The sequence below is a fragment of the Fundulus heteroclitus genome, chromosome 7 (genome assembly GCF_011125445.2).
Source record: "Fundulus heteroclitus isolate FHET01 chromosome 7, MU-UCD_Fhet_4.1, whole genome shotgun sequence".
NCBI classification, from domain to species: domain Eukaryota; kingdom Metazoa; phylum Chordata; class Actinopteri; order Cyprinodontiformes; family Fundulidae; genus Fundulus; species Fundulus heteroclitus.
Genome location: NC_046367.1, coordinates 30,429,874 through 30,446,986, shown reverse-complemented (window position 1 = coordinate 30,446,986; position 17,113 = coordinate 30,429,874). Strand labels below are relative to the sequence as shown.

Here is a 17,113-nt window from a genome sequence, read left to right as displayed (position 1 = left end):
TACCTGTTTAAATACTGAGCTGAAGCGCTGAAGCTGTTTTATGTGTTGGTGTACTGGCTGACTGTTATTTTCTAGTTTTGATGCATTTAATCTAGCAATAAAATAACGCATCAGACTCTAGGAGCTTTGACACTTAAGGTTGAAACATGAAAACATCAATTTCCATTCCCAGCTCTTGTTTGCGTGGTGCGAGTGGAGGGAACACCTTTCCTCTGCCAGACGGACGAGGTTGGAGAGATCTGCGTCAGCTCAGGCAGCTCTCGTTTAGCGTACTACGGTCTCCCAGGAATGACCAAGAACATCTTTGAGGTCAGGAACTCTGGTTTTAATGCCTAATAAAATGCACGTAATGTATTTTGGGAAGATTCAAAGCCCATATTCACAAAGAATCCTAAGACTAAAACTAGGTCTTAGTGACATTTTTAGGAAAACTCTTAGAACTTCCCAAGTTCTAAGATTTTTCTTTACCTCCGTCAGATAAAAGTTGTTCACAAAGCATCTTAGACCTTAAGAGAGTTTCTAATGTGAATGTTAGGAGTAGTGAGGAGGATATTTTGTGAGCCTAAGAGTGTCTGAAGCAGGAAGATGATGGAAACAGAGAGAGCTGATTGGCTGATCCACCACCTAAACATTGGAGGAAATGAGAACATAAACTTCTTTAACAATCAAACAATTATTAATGTGTAGATAAGATAAACTTCATCATCTCCATAGAGGGAAATTAATTATTTTCAGCGCTAGTAACGTAATATGATTGAGGATAAATAAATATTAGCAAAAAAGATTGAATAATCACGGATAAAAAGTGAAGAAATTCACAAAAAGTATAAAAAGGTTGAGTATTTTCTGTATTGCGTAACAATGTCAGTAGCCTAAACATTCATCCAGAACTTTTGCTTGTTTGATGCCATCTCCTCGCTTTTCATAGCTGCACTTCTCACAAAGCTGGTGCGTAAAAGCAGATAAAAAAAATGCATTGATCTGCAGCGATACACTTCAAAGTCGTTGTATTTGCTCCGCGATCCAGGGACAAATTTACTTCTTAACGCTCCTCTCCAGTTTTCGCTGCTGTCTAATTTGGTCTTTTCCACCTTTTTTTCCCCCCTCCATTTTATGTCACTTGTTTTGCTGAATCCAACCAGCAAGACAGGCTTTCCCAGTAAAATGCTGACATGTGGTCGCACATTAATATCTCATAGATAAAGTTCATTCATTTTGTTGAGTTTATCATCATGACAGACATTTCTGAATCCGGACTAATCAGTTAATTTCTCTCGTTTGATCACTAGGAGCGAATTTGTGTTGTTGTTTTTTGTTCTTGCCCTGTCAACCAATCACAGCTCTTGAAAGACAGCGTCACAGCTGTAGCAACAGGGTCAACCTCACCTCCTCACCAAGATAAACATTTATTTCAATCCCTCTTAAGCTAAGACCCCCTGGTAAGATTTTTCTGGCTAAGATAGGAGCTCTCTGAGAATTTTTGTGAATATGGACGCTGGTATCTTAAATCCTTTTGGGTAACTTGTTTACCATTAAAAAGAGTTTAATGAAAGTTAAGCTCTTTCCGAGGAATCATTTAAACCATCAGATTTCTGTTTTCTGATGATTCCTGTGTGCGTGTTTTGCCGATAAAATCAAAGCATCAACAGTGTTGTGTCTTGTTGCAGACTGTCCCAGTGAAACCATCCGGAGTTCCCATCAGTGACAGACCTTTCACCAGAACCTCACTGCTCGGTTTTGTGGGACCAGTAAGTTTGATCTGATTAAACCGGCGGATTTTTATGCCTTTTATACATTTTTATGCCTTTGGCTTAGGCTAAAACGTGTTAAAATAACACTGAAATTGAATATTTGTCATGATCAATCCATTAACTAGCAATTAGCAAAGTAGCTTTTTGTATTTAACTCGTGAGAAACAATTCAGGATCTTTCAGGATTTAAAAGCAGTTAAGAAAAATGTGAATTGATTAATGTTTCCTCTGCACTAGTTTAAGATGATGATTGATTTAATTTAATTTTAATAAGCAAAAATCTGTATTTTTTTTTTTCTCACGTTCTGGATTTGGTTTATTTTTCAGTTTAGTTTGCGCGCAAAATAGATGGAAACTTTGACTTTACGTGACATCGCTTAATGTAACGCAAACCTTTGTGACAAATCAATGGTTGTTCGTCTCCAAGCTTTAAAATAGGTCCCTCCCAGCAGCCGTCCACTCAACCGTCTTTGCTTGATTTTCTTTTTAAGGACAACCTTGTGTTTGTCGTTGGGAAGATGGAAGGCCTCATGGTCGTCAGCAGCCGGAGACACAACGCCGATGATGTGGTCGCCACGGCACTGGCTGTGGAGCCCATGAAGTTTGTGTACAGGGGAAGGTAAAGGAGGCCGCAGTTTTGAATGAATTTGGTATTTGCTGTATCACTGGTGTGTCTGGCGTTGTTTACTGACTCCATTGACCCCCACGGCTGCAGAGGCAATAGTTTGATTTTGTGCTTTTGCCTCCAGGATTGCCGTGTTTTCAGTGTCGGTCCTGCACGACGAGAGGATCGTGGTGGTGGCCGAGCAGAGGCCAGACTCCTCAGAGGAGGACAGCTTCCAGTGGATGAGCCGTGTCCTTCAGGTGCCGACATCCTCTGTTTAAAAGACTCAGAGTTAGAAAAGGAGCTTTGAATTTCCAAACTACAACCACTAATATACTACACTGGTTACGGCCCGCCAAACAATTTAGTCTGGCCCGGTGGCTAAATGCATTATCATTATTAAAAAAAAAATAAAAATAAAAAATTATTTTTTTTTCCAGTGTCCTGTCTGGCAATGTGGCAATAATAATTGTTGTCTTAATGCCAAAAAGAGCTCATCAGATTTGACTTTCACAAGTGGAGCAGTCAGCTTTCTCCGTAGTGCTCCTCTTGATTTATGAATGTGAATAGTTTTATTATGATTCATGCGGGGAGTATCTCAAATGATATGGACACTACAATGGGAAAGTAGGAGATGAAAAGAAGAACAAGAAGAAAAAAAGAAACGGTGAAAGAAAGAGAAGATAAAGGGAAGAGAATGATAAAACAATCATATATATATAAAAAAACATGTACTTCGTTTAATTGGAAATCTGCAGTTCCTATATTGTCCACGAGGGGCGCTGTGGTTCAATCAGCAGATGGTAGCACTGGAAAATTGATTTTAAATCATTTCTTAATTTTTATCTGTTTGATGTATTTTGTCATGCAGGACAGTGTTTTTAAGTTCCAAAAAATGTGAATAAATGTTTTTCAACATTGTACAATCACTGTGATCAGTTCTTATGCATAATGCACAAGTAAATGTTTAACTGAGTAAAAGTATTGTTGAAATTGCACATATTTCTCTTAAAAACGCTGAGGTTATTCATAATATATTGTGTAAAAGTGAAATTCATTTAATATAAAAATCAACAACAAGTCCACTTTTATTAGTTCTATTTAATCTTGCAATGAGTTTACTCGTGTGGCCCTCTTGAGATCAGATTGAGGTGAATGCGGCCCCTAAACCAAAATGAGTACTACACCTAAATCATCCATAAAACATGGTTTATGAAACCAGTTGGAAGATCAAAGCTGTAGTCTTTCTACGATCAGCTTAAGGCTCACTTTAAATTTGAAATTTAAATTTGTTTTTGTCCAGTTTTATATTTCACGTATTGAACCTGTGCTTGTGTATTTTTCAGGCCATCGACAGCATCCACCAGGTTGGGGTGTACTGCCTGGCTCTGGTGCCTGCCAACACTCTTCCTAAAGCTCCTTTGGGCGGCATCCACATATCGGAGACCAAGCAGCGCTTCCTGGAGGGCGCCCTGCATCCCTGCAACGTCCTCATGTGTCCTCACACGTGTGTCACCAACCTGCCCAAACCGAGACAAAAGCAACCTGGTAGATAAATCTGCTGAGGAAGACCTCAGTGCTCCTTTGTAATGCGGTTTATTTTGAATCCACGCGGTTAACCTGTGCAGACTTCACTGACACCTGTTATGATTTGGCTGCTTGGACAGAGGTCGGTCCCGCTTCCATGATAGTGGGCAACCTGGTGGCAGGCAAGAGGATAGCACAAGCCTGTGGGAGAGACCTGGGTCAGCTCGAGGACAATGACCAGGCACGTAAGGTAGATAGTCATCCTCATTTCATTCATGCTGCTCATCACAAAGGTAAGGAGCCGATTCCAGGGAGTGAAGTCTGAGAGACCAACCTGCACACATTTCTTCACTGCAAAAACTGATCTAAAAATAAGTAAAATGTTCTTAAAGTTAGTGTATTCATCCTTGATTTGAGCAGGTAATTAAGATTATCTGCCAATGGAACGAGTATTTTGACCCCTTAAAATAAGATAATTAGACATCCTGCACTTGAAATAAGATGATTGAGATGAATTGTTCCTATTCTAAGTGCAAAATTCTTATTCCATTGGCAAATCATCTTATTTACCTGCTCAAATCAAGGACAAATACACAAATTTTAAGAACATTTTACTTATTTCTAGTTCCGTTTTTGCAGTGTTTTCACATTTCTGACCCCAAGATTGGTTAAAATTAATTGATAAAATGAATTGAGGAAAATTGAGAAGCATAATTGTTTTTCATAATTGCGAAATTATCACTTGTTTTTCTTTTTTTTTCGTGTCCTGTCTGGCAATGTGGCAAGAATAATTGTTGTCTTAATGCTAAAAAGAGCCCAACAGATTTTATTCTCACAAGTGGAGCATTATCACTTTCGTCATAGTGCTCTGCTTGATTTATATATGTAAATATATAAATAAGGAAGTTGCAATCCTTATGCAATAAGGAAGTTATATTCATTCTTATCCTCAGTTATAAACTGTTGCAAATGATTATTTAATCGGATGGAAACTTTTACCTACTTTTGCTACCCTGAATAAAAACACAAAGCAAGGACTTTTTCTGCCGTCACTCATCCCATTATCCACCCTCTCTGTTTTATCCATTTGTGACAATTGTGAGCCCAAATATTACATTTTTTTTTTATTTCAGTTTTCATCGGAAATCGCCAGAGTCTGAATGTAATGTGTGTCTCTGTGTTTTACCAACAGTTCCTCTACATCCAGGATGTGCTACAGTGGAGAGCTCAGGCCACACCGGATCATCCTCTGTTCCTCGTTCTCAACTCTAAGGTAAAGGTTACAGAAACGAATCTAACTGTGTGAAACCTGACAGTTTTTAGCAGCCATACTTTATAAATTTGAATATTATTGAAAAGTAAATTTATTTCAATAACTCCGTTCCCAGAGTGAAACACATTATATATTGATTATTTACACATACACTGATGTCTTTAAGCCTTTAGTTCTATTAAATATGATCATTTCCTGCACATAGTTAGTGAAAACACAAAATTTAAGATTAGAACATTACATCATACTGAAATAAAATTTTAATGCAAGCCTAAAAGTATGTTTAATATCTGCCTAATGGTTGTTATTTTCAAAAAAAACTTTAAATCTGGCATTTAATCCGAGCCTCATCGGAACGCACAATCTGATTTATTGAATACGACTGTAAACACGTTTTTTTAACTATTTACTCCAGTCCCTGATTTCTCCCCTGTATCCTTCCTATCTGTCCTTGCAGCCTTGATTCCTACCATGCATGCCTTGTATTCCTTCTACCTTTTTTCTTCCCTTCTTTGTGTTCTTTCTTCTTTCTTCCATCCTGCCTCCCTTCCTTCCTATTCTTTATACATCATTAAATGCGAGTATATTACCTACATTCTCTTATTACATTCTCTTATTTGTAATCTTCCTTGGCCGTCATTCTGTTTCCCTCCTTGTATTCCACCTCCTTTCCTTACGTGTATCCTTCCTCTTGTCTTTCTTTCCTTGTTCAATCATCCAGCTGTTAATTAATTAATTAATTTATTTTAACTGTTTTATTAATGGTCCACGTGTGACACCTGCCTACTCTAGAAATGTCCCTCATAGATTTATGGTTAACTTTAGTATTTTAGGAGCAGAAATGCTTGTTAAGGACTGACGCACCCTGGTAAAGCGATACGCTCAGTTTGTGGGGAACAAATCGCTGTTTCAAAAGATCATTATTTCAGTTTGCATAACAAGCTATCAGGCTTTACTATTAAAACTGCAGAAGGAACCTGACCTTTTTGAAAAACATGCATTGATATCACAGTTGTTTGTTTTAATTTTAGATATTTTAATTTAATGCAAAAAATGATTTCCACTTCACAATGTGGCCACTTTAAGGGAGATAGTAAAATGATTTCAAGTCAGTTATTTTAAGCATCTACTGTATTTTCTTTGTCTTAACCTTTTTTTAAAAAAAATCAGGGTTAATTAAAGATCTCTCTTTAATTGTGAGTGAACTTAATAAGGCGCTGTGGACCCACGTTATCTGTGATTTCCCTTCAGGGCACGGTGGCCAGCACAGCTTCCTGTCTGCAGCTGCACAAGCGGGCGGAGCGAGTGGCGGCCGCGCTGATGGGACGCCTCAACACTGGGGACCACGTAGCACTCGTCTACCCACCGGGTAAAATGTCCCCGCTCATTTACTGTTCCTGCTCGGTTAATCTCAGCACAGCTTTAACACCGCTTCCTCCACGTCTTAATGCTGTGTGCGCAGGAATCGACCTGATTGCGACCTTCTACGGCTGCCTGTATGCCGGGTGTGTCCCGGTCACCGTTCGACCCCCGCACCCGCAGAACCTGGCCACCACCCTGCCTACTGTCAAAATGATTGTGGAGGTCAAACAAGCTGTTTCTTGCCCAAACCTTTATGTGATTTATACCGACATAAGTCCCAACGAGGGGACGTTTTTGCTTGCATGGCGTTTCTCTTTTCTGACGCAAACCTTTCTGCGCGTTGCAGGTCAGTAAGTCTGTGTGTATCCTGACAACCCAAGCAATAATGAAGCTACTGAAATCCAAAGAGGCTACCGCAGCTGTGGACATTAAGAGCTGGCCCACCGTGATGGACACGGGTAAAAATCGTTTAAACAAACACTCACCGCCTAGTGGTTTCCGGCAGCGCTCCCCTGGTCACGTAGCGATGTTGTTTTAACGACGTGATTAGTTTTCTCTGTGGTAAAAAGCCCCTTTGGTTCTGCAGATGACCTCCCCAGGAAGAAGTGTCCTCAGACGTACAAACCGCCCACACCGGAGATGTTAGCTTACCTGGACTTCAGTGTCTCCACAACTGGGATCCTGGCAGGGGTGAAAGTACGTCGAAGCGCACAGTGCAGATGTTATGCTGGGACGACATCCGCCTCTCACTCTTCCATCTTTTTTCAAAGTTGACACAGATGTCTTCAAGTTTCTCTCATGTCTTTCCTAGATGTCTCACTCTGCCACCAGTGCCTTGTGTCGCTCCATCAAGCTGCAGTGTGAGCTCTACCCTTCCCGGCAGATCGCCATCTGCCTGGACCCCTACTGCGGCCTGGGATTGGCTCTCTGGTGCCTGTGCAGGTAAACCAGCAGCTCCGACCCGCTGAAGGACTGAGAAACCCAGTCTCCTCCGTATAACCCCACTCAGCGTGGTTTTTCCGCGTTTCTGTTTTAGTGTTTACTCCGGCCACCAGTCGATCCTCGTTCCTCCTCTGGAGTTGGAGAGTAACGCGTCTCTCTGGCTCGCCGCTGTCAGCCAGTACAAGGTCCGGGTCACCTTCTGCTCGTATTCAGTCATGGAGATGTGCACCAAGGGTCTAGGCTCACAGACCGAAGCCCTACGGGTCAGTTTCACCCACAAACCGTTAACACATGACCTGTTTAAACATGTAATGCTCGTGGCACAGAAATGCTGTTTAAAGCGTGAACGGAACATGGTTTCAACAACAAATACCGCATCTATTATTTATAGCTTACATTAGCTTGCAAGATCTGTCCCTGGATGAGGCTTTCAGTTACATAAATGACCTATAAAATATTCATAAAGTGCTATACTGTCGGAGTACGCTGTGTGAAACATGTCGCTGTTTGTAACGATGCAGTTATTACTGCTATCAAAAGAAAAAGCCTGCAGGGGCATTAAAAAGGTCATTTTAATATAATATTTAGGCACATAGGTATTACACGCTTTTGTTGGATTTCTAGTATATATCCATTTCCTGCAGCTTAGTTTTGATATTAATACATTTTATCGCCGTTAATTGCTCTTTCCTTTCCTTCATCCAGTTGCGAAATGTGAATCTGTCCTGTGTGCGAACGTGCATGGTGGTGGCAGAGGAGAGGCCTCGTATCACCCTCACCCAGTCCTTCTCCAAGATCTTCAAAGACCTGGGGCTCTCACCTCGAGCCGTCAGCACCACCTTCGGCTGCAGAGTGAACGTAGCAATCTGTCTGCAGGTAAGCAGCAGCTAAAGGATGACGCCTCCAAAGTGCATTAAAAAACGATGGTGGTGGCAGGGTTTTAGATGTGTGTTGTTATGGTTGTCTTCTTGTGTCAGAGTTTGTGCTCTTAATATTAAAGCAAAAAGGGTAAAGTAGAACTAGGCGCCAGAGAGAATTATGAAATCTCTGTAAATTATAAGTGCTATAATGTGCTTTTTATATTAAGCTTCAGTTCATTCTTTATATAATTAATTACATTTTTTCCTGTGGTACTACACAGTAGTTAAATAATCCATTTAATTCTTTAAATTGGTTTATTTTAACTTGTAACAGGGTTCTTGCACAGATTTGAAAAGTCTAAAATATTGTGAGATTTGATTTTTATCATCTCCCAGGTCTCCTGGATAAATCTGAAAAACACAGTTTACAGACTCAGGTATTTCTTTCTCTTAAAGACAGAAGTCAAAATAAAAAAAATGAAAATGTTGCTTTAGCAGTAATTTATATTTAGAGAAATATAAACCTAAACATTTGTCCTTGATTTACCGCATCATAACTTGCAATTTTGGTCGAGTTAATTTCTCGTTTTGATTGTTAATTTTTTTTTTTTTTACAGAACCCATTAATTAATGCCCACTTATTGGCGGTTTTTTTTTTTTTTTTTTTTTTTTTTACTGTTTTTTTTTTTACTGTTTTATGGCCTCCCCTTATATCCTGGTTCTGAACTGGACCGGTTTCCTCTACTAGGATTGTTTTAGTCAAACTCCACATTCTTGGGTTTTTCAACAAACAAAATAAAAGTACCACTGAACACGCCCTCTGTTTTTATAATCTTTATATACTTTTGGATAATACAGGCCAGACTTTATAATAAATTGAGATGATCTAAGTTTGTTTAGGTGCCAGAAAATATACAATGCCATAGCAGGAGCTTTTTGTTTTAGGATTGTTAAACATTGAGGTCAAAGCAAAAAAAAAAGATCTAAAATTAGTAGGAACCTTGTTATACAACTAGTTTTTTAGCCTTTAAGAAAAGCTTAATAACAAGATTAATTAAAACTTTATCTCAAATCCAAAGTTCTAAAAGTTATTATTAGGTCATGTACAACGTGCACCTAGTCGTTCTCAACATGGTTTCTGAAATTAGTTTCCAAGTCCTGGTAAATTTTTCCTGTTTTCCTCTTTTTTTTTTTTTGGTGCAGTTTTATTTGTGTGTGTCCCACGTGTATCTATATATGAACACATACATGTATATCTCTATCTGTCCCGCCCTGTCCTGTCGTGTCCTGTCAGCCCAACAGGTTAGGGAAACTGGCTGAGCAGGTACTGTGGGATGAGAGTGGCTGTTTGCTCAGTCTGTGTGCTTTTGTGCCCGTTTGTTCTTTCTCTTGCATGATGTTTAAACGTGCTTTGCCTCAGTTCACATTTATCCTCATTTGCTTTTATTTTTCGTTTCAATGAGGCTTGGCTTCATTTAGCTTCATTTGTTTTTTGTTTTAGCCAGTTTTCCTTGCAAAAAATTCTCACCTATCCTTTGAGAGGATTTATTAGCTGTCATTGACCACATTATACTGATTGACTATTGTTTTCACAAAATATTTAGGAGCTTTTTTTAAATAAAGGATTTGCACCTTTTTAGACATCTTTTTATAAAGATTAGAATAAGAAACTATAGCTTGTTCAGCTTCAGATATAATCTGTAGCTGGTTTTACAATGATAACTGTGTCTTTTGTTTCCTGGCAAACACTAACAGAGTTGTTGATATTTTCCAACAAAGATCTGCCGCTGAAACGGCTGCTATGCTTCACGGATTGGCCAGATTGAGCTAGATTAGCTCGTTTTCTTCACCTCACAGACCTCGCTCGCTCAAAACAGTGACTGCTAGCGACGGCGCCGTCCGCACATTGGCAAAGGACTAATGGAAAACATCGTTTGCTGTCGCTGGGTGCGCCGCAGCAAAGATAACAAATCCCACCACAGATGGGATCAATTTCTGCTTGAGGAATGGTTCGGTTAAAATCCCGCTGCATGGCCGGCGTTTAATCACAACAAACAGTTCTCAGGGTTTTAGATCCTTAGACAATTACAGGAGGGGAGTAAAGTAAAATCATATTTATTTATTTTTCTGGTGGAGTTCCAGGAAAATCAGCCGTGGGTGTTTCCCTCCGTTCCTACAGTAGGTGGCATCAGAGGATGTGATAGAGGAAAATATCTCTCTGTACATGGTTGAGTCCTAACTCATGTGGCCTGGCTTCTGGTCGGCTTCTGGCTGCCTCTTGCTTTCCCAGCAGCTGTTTCATAACCAGCTTCCTCCACCTCCTCACACAGACCGCACACAGAGGTCACATCAGGGCTCAACCGGCTTGGTAACGTCCACTTCTCTCTGTTTTATTCCAGGGAACATCCGGACCAGATCCCACCACTGTTTATGTGGATATGAGAGCCCTACGGCACGACAGGTAGTGGGCAGCATTGCAAGACTGCCAGCACAAGCAAACTTATTATAATATAATATAATATAATATAATATAATATCATAATTATGTTTCTGCTATTTATTTAATGTAAGTCACTGCTCATTTTGTTTGCCTCGCCAGGGTTCGCCTTGTTGAGAGAGGATCCCCTCACAGTCTGCCCCTGATGGAGTCTGGCAAGGTGAAAAACTATAAGCACGAAAAGAACAGATGTTTTATTTTTTTGTTGTACAGAGGATTCACTTTAATTAGTGAATGAGTTGTTAAAGTGAAGCATGGCTGTCTGCTTGTGTAGATCCTTCCTGGAGTGAAAGTGATCATTGCCAACACAGAGACCAAAGGGCCTTTAGGAGACTCACATCTAGGAGAGGTAAGTCCAAGACTAATAATAGAACAAATAATGAAAAACTAGGATAGAAATATAAAAAATTCAAGCTATAGAAAAAGTTTCCAGCAGACTAATTAATCCAAACATTTGCATTTTCATATCCTTTAACTTTAATGTAAATTACTAAAGCTTAGGACAAGAAATCCAATTGAAACTTTGTTGGTAAAGCAATTTTATTTTCATAAATCCAGGTTATTTTGTTAATATTTTCAGACCATTATTTAAAGGTGCTGGTTTTTTCTTTCACCCACCATTGGGTACCTTTTGTTGTTCTTTTCTGTTACATACCCAACTTTTTCAGGTAACAAATGTGCAAACAGACAATTAAAGGTATTCCCTTAGAAAATGAATATATTGAGAAATGTTACGACCAGTTGACAGTATTTTGGACAGTCAATCTAAATTCTCCCCCCTCAGACAGATAAATACACTAGGTTAGCATAAAACCTGTTATGATGATATAAAATAAGTTTAGAAATAAAATATGAGCACAGTTTAGTTTAGCTGTAAACTTGAGATTAAGTAACTTTTAACACGAAAATTTGTTGCACAGCTATTGTATTGATTTAATTAAAACACCTCAATCAAGAGGCACATTGTAAATCATGAGCAAGGCTCTGTGCAAGATCTAAAACTTCCACCAGAAGAAAGTGTGACCTTTAGTGTAACCATTAGTGATGGTGAACCACCTGAGTCAATGTCTTCAGTAAAGGGTTCTTTTCTCAAAAGCTTAATTTGCAAATTAAACCACCTGTTGGTCTCGCTGCGAGAAGGGATAAAAATGTAGAAGTGACGGTACTACCTGCCCACTTAAAGCGCTGCTTATTGGGAGAAATCAAGTCAAATATGCTCACATAGTTAAAATCCTCCTCTTCCATGCTGGCTCCATCCTCTATCATCTCCTCACTCTCTTCAATCTCCTCCTCTCACCTAAACTTCACAAACTGTCTCCAAACTATGAAACTTCTATCCAAACTCTACTCTCCAAGCTATAAAATTCTATCAAAGAATCGGTTCATCTCATAACATCCCTACTAACCATCAATCTTTATCTGTGTCACAGGTCTGGGTGAGCAGTCCTCACAACGCCACGGGCTACTACACGGTTTATGGCGAGGAGGCGCTGCACGCTGACCACTTTAACACCAAGCTCAGCTTCGGAGACACCCAGACGGTCTGGGCAAGAACCGGTTATCTGGGCTTCCTGCGACGCACTGACCTCACCGATGCTAGTGGAGGTGAGTGCGATGGATACCATTTTAAAAATGCCTCACTATGGAAAGCTTAGTTAGTATATCTCTATTGTCACGTCTGTAAATGTGTGACACAAACTCCGCACGCGTTTTTGTGTGTCAGAGCGGCATGACGCCCTCTATGTGGTGGGCTCTCTTGACGAGACTCTGGAGCTGCGGGGAATGAGGTATCACCCCATCGACATTGAGACCTCTGTTATCCGTGCGCACAAGAGCATAGCTGAATGGTGAGACACCTGCAGCAGCTCCAAAAAACGTCATCATAATCTGATGAGAAATATCCAATATGTCGTATTCCCTCTCCTCCCTTAAATCCTCCTTCTTCATGTCTTCAGTGCGGTGTTCACATGGACCAACCTCCTGGTCGTAGTGGTGGAGCTGGAGGGCTCCGAGCAGGAGGCCCTGGACCTGGTGGCGTTGGTGACCAACGTCGTCCTGGAGGAGCACTACCTCATCGTGGGAGTAGTGGTGGTGGTGGACCCCGGCGTCATCCCCATAAACTCCAGAGGGGAGAAGCAGCGGATGCACCTCAGAGACGGATTCCTGGCCGACCAGCTGGACCCCATTTATGTGGCGTACAACATGTGAGGGGTCCGTCTACAGGAAGCCCCCTCCCTCCTCCTGTGTTTTTTATTTCTTCCCTCTCACGGAGCAGCGGGACAGAAATGGCTTGTGTGAGCTTGGCCTTGATTGAAAGACCCTTGCTCTTCAGAACACATGGCATAAGACTGAAACGTTGATACAACAATTACAAAAAAAAAAAAAGACAGTAGAAACCTCCTAGCAGGTATAAAACTGACTAATCTCACATCTGTTTCCCTTGTGGATTTTGTGCATCAGCAAATAACGTTTTTAAAGGGCATTTTTCTTTTACTGATGTGAGTTTTGGGTGTGTGACGTAACTCTGGACTCCTCAAACCCAGGTGCAGCACAGCGGGATGTTTAGAGTGCCAATAAATGTAATTTATTTTTGTTGAGCTCAAAAAAGGTTGAATGTCGAGTGTGCGCTCGTGCCAGTGCACCAAATATGATTAAAACGTCATTTTGATGCAACTTTATGCTACAGGTCCGACACTTTTCATGGAAAAACCCTTAATTTCAGGCCACATCGTGATTATGCATTGATGAAGGAGCACACAGCTATGGTAGGATGGGTTGCTGTTATTACACAATGTGAGTCGGAAACACAGAATTGCGGCTTGTGCTGCACGTTTCACACACTCCTCCGTACCGGTGTATAGATATAAGACCAAAGACACCGTTTTCAAAGGGTTTGCTGGTCATTTTATTTGATTATTTCACTCCAGATGAACACTCTGGTTTGTTGTTAAAAACAGGAAATATCAGAGAATGATAAAGGATATAATGAATATAATGAGGGAGGATGCAGCGCTCTCTTCTGGTGGCTATTGGATATAGCAGCCTAACTCACTGGAAACTGCACTAAAATATAAACCAGCCACTTAGAACATGTTCAGTTTCAATACGAAAAGACCCTAAAAATGTTAAACTAGCTTTGTTATACAGGCGAGGTGAGGTCTGGCAGAGAGAGATATCATGACTCTGAATCGAGTCAGACAAGTCACAAATGTATGATTTTTGACTTGACTGGATTAAATCATACCAGACTTGTATTGGGACTTCAATTGGACTTTCATATCAATGACCTGTAGAAAGTTCACCTTTATACAGTTGTTTAAATGATTCAATTTGTTATTTTAATAGTATTTTAATCAGCATTGTTTTGTTGGAAGTTTGTGAAGTTACTTTTTTTTTTTTTTACTAGGTGATCTGGCAAACAATACGTGTTTTAAAAAGAAAAAAAAACATACATTTTTGAAAATACTATTTTCATGTCAAATTAAATATTTTGACTTGTTTAAAGTTCAACATATAAAGTTTAGTACTCATCTGAGGACTTGCAAGTCTACTCGGGACTTGACTTGTGTAGCAGTGACTTGGTCCCATCGCTGGGTCGAGTAGGTGAAAACCGAATTTCCACTTCCTGTTTATGAACGAGCTAACCTTAGCTAGCATTTCAACGCCGATGAGTAAAGCTTCTTCAGCAAAGACCAGAGCTGGTCGGCAATAAGCTAACTTCTGCTTGGGGCCAATGCAGGTGGGGACCAAGCCAAATAATAGTAGTTCTACCTAAGATCCATTTATCTACATACGCTAGTTGGCGACTTCATTGGATACACTAGTGCAACTGCTTGCTAACAAAAACAGTGAATAAGGCAATCATATCAAACCCATTCAATGCTGAGCATTTCAGGAAGTGGTTATCTGCTGGGATTTTAACACACGATTATCTCTCAGAAAAAGAGAAGATAGAGATGTGGTGTTGATGTCAGCGGTCAAAAGAGAATAGACACACTGTTCATCATAATCACGTTAGAACCATGGTTTGCAGAATACTGTTGCTGAATGCACAAAATGCCGAAAGTTAAAACAAACAGGCCCGCTGCTTAATACACCTGTCAGCTGAGAACAGAAAAATGAGGCTAGGATTCATGGGCGCTCAACAAGATTAGACAATAACAGATTTGAAAATCATCGCCTGGCCTGACGAGTTTTCTGCGACATTCAGACGGTATGGTCAAAGTTTGGTATAAACAAAATGAAAACATGGATCCATTTGGCTTTGTATGAATGGTTAAGGCTGGTGGTGGTGACTAATGATGTGGGGGGGTATTGTCTTAGCAGACATTTGGACTCATTGGTCTCATCAGAGCATTGGTGAAATGCCAGAGCCAACACGAGTGCGATTGCCGACCTTGCACATCCTCCAGCAGGATAAGGCACCACATCACAATGCTTCGATCATCTCAAGCTGGCTTGTTGAACAGGACATCAAAATCACTGAAGTCCTCCACAGTCACCAGATCTAAACATAATAGGTTGCCTTGGGATTTACAATTTGGAGGTCACTGCAAAATCATTTCAATTAGGACCGAAACCTCTGAGAAATGGTTAAGACACCTTGCTAGCCACAAACAAATGAAGACAGTTCAATAACAAGTAGCAAGGTGTTGCTAATAAAGTGGCCAACATGCTCTGTGTAGTATTATACGTTGTGCTCACATTGGGATTCAGCTGCACGTGTGACTCACATCGCACAGCAACTCGCATCAGGTAATAACAGTTTGTTGTGTCACTAGCCTTCAAATAATGTCGAGTGCACGTTGAGTCCTTCACGTAGTTTTTTTTTTTCTTTCTACATCTTAATGTGTAAAATAGTAGCTGTTTTTAACATGCGATGCAGGTGATGTGAGCGATGTAGCTTTGAACGACTTCATACACCAAGTGCTGATCGGTTTAAGTCGAACGACGGACGGGATGAGGATGATGATTGTTGATGTCTGTTAGCTGTGAGCTAAAGGATATAAATGAAGCCTTAAGAGTTTTTAATGATGCCTGTTTCTATCCCAGCTTAATTTGACAGCAGTGCGAGGGAGTGTGAATATGCAGATTGAACTTAGGTTTGGTTACAGGGGTATCTTGTTTTAGGTTGATAAAAGCATCAGCCACTGCAAACACTCCTTAATTTTATTTTTCTCATGATTGAAGGTGGGTTTTGTAGAAATGGACTGAAATTATTTCCAGCTGTAAAGGGGTTTTGTTATCTTAGGCTAATTTTTTTTGTGCCATAACCTTGAATGAGAGTTTGAGCTGCAAATGTACCATGCAAACCCAGTTCCTAATATCCTCAGATCATCCTTTCATGGTTTCTCTTTTTGTTTGTTGCTCCTTTAATTTTAAAATCCCCCCTCAGAGGCAAACTCCAACCTTGTAAGTATGTACAGATTTTGTGTAAATTATTTTTGATGAGGAGACAACAGGAGACTTCAAATAAAGCCTAATTCTGCTATATCTGTGAATCTCTCACTTGTATAAAAAAGAGGGTCTTTCATGTGTGAAGCCTCGCAAAGGTTTTGATGGCTGGAATGGACGCGTCCGAGATGAGATGAATTAAATCCAGCACCAAGAGAGGATGGCTGAACTCTGAGACTGCAGGGATGTTGCATAATTTGGAGCAAAGTTTTCTGGTAATGTACAGAAAGATAAAATGGTCTAAGATGATGGTTAGTTGTTATTATTTTGATAACATGATTTGATATTAAAATAAAATTCCAAAAAATACTTTTGACTTAAATTGTCTGTTGTTTCCACCCACTCAACATATTAGTCTGCTTCTCAGCAATGACCAGTAAAATTAGTTTGAAACTAATGGGTGGCCTGGAATGGTCACAAAAACTTATTTTTTTTCCTTTAAAGGCCAAAATCTAAGGTATGTTATATAACAATAGAGGCATATTCATCTATTCTTGTTGAATAGACGCAGCTGTTTACTTTCATCCAAATCTTGGCATTTCTATGCCATAAAACATACTACTTTACTCATGAGATGTGAATAATAATATTTCTAGAGCACAGATTATGACTGCCTTCTGCTCTATGAAAGAAGGTATCAAAAACTAGAACCGCAAGCAGTTCTGAGCACTGAGAGGTTTTAAAAATGTACAAAAATCCATAATTTATTGTAACGTGCCAAAATATTTGCAATGCCTGTTGGTATGAAAATTATATATTATGCTTAAACTGGTGAGTTTTGAAAAAACTGTCCACACACTGCAAAAAGGGAACTAAAAGTAAGTAACATTTTCTTAAAATTAG

The 17,113-nt window shown here is 39.9% G+C and overlaps 1 protein-coding gene across 13 annotated transcripts in view; it reads left to right on the top strand.

Moving 5' to 3' along the window:
* The window catches only part of dip2a (disco-interacting protein 2 homolog A), a 65,036-nt gene extending 51,835 nt beyond the window's left edge, over positions 1-13,201 (top strand). For 6 of the 13 annotated variants that reach the window (XM_036139468.1, XM_036139471.1, XM_036139467.1 and 3 more), the window contains 21 exons: positions 173-309; positions 1,668-1,748; positions 2,243-2,370; positions 2,501-2,615; positions 3,702-3,903; positions 4,023-4,132; positions 5,075-5,155; positions 6,407-6,524; positions 6,618-6,739; positions 6,864-6,975; positions 7,104-7,213; positions 7,329-7,459; positions 7,554-7,722; positions 8,165-8,335; positions 9,614-9,643; positions 10,719-10,780; positions 10,919-10,976; positions 11,091-11,165; positions 12,247-12,421; positions 12,540-12,663; positions 12,772-13,201. In XM_036139468.1, the coding sequence (XP_035995361.1) occupies positions 173-309; positions 1,668-1,748; positions 2,243-2,370; positions 2,501-2,615; positions 3,702-3,903; positions 4,023-4,132; positions 5,075-5,155; positions 6,407-6,524; positions 6,618-6,739; positions 6,864-6,975; positions 7,104-7,213; positions 7,329-7,459; positions 7,554-7,722; positions 8,165-8,335; positions 9,614-9,643; positions 10,719-10,780; positions 10,919-10,976; positions 11,091-11,165; positions 12,247-12,421; positions 12,540-12,663; positions 12,772-13,024 (2,564 nt within the window). In that variant the 3' untranslated portion in view covers positions 13,025-13,201. Of the gene's footprint in view, positions 1-172; positions 310-1,667; positions 1,749-2,242; positions 2,371-2,500; positions 2,616-3,701; positions 3,904-4,022; positions 4,133-5,074; positions 5,156-6,406; positions 6,525-6,617; positions 6,740-6,863; positions 6,976-7,103; positions 7,214-7,328; positions 7,460-7,553; positions 7,723-8,164; positions 8,336-9,613; positions 9,813-10,718; positions 10,781-10,918; positions 10,977-11,090; positions 11,166-12,246; positions 12,422-12,539; positions 12,664-12,771 lie in introns of those variants that run through there. The other 7 variants (XM_036139472.1, XM_036139470.1, XM_036139461.1 and 4 more) reach the window with 4 other exon arrangements.
* The last annotated feature ends 3,912 nt before the right edge of the window (positions 13,202-17,113 follow it).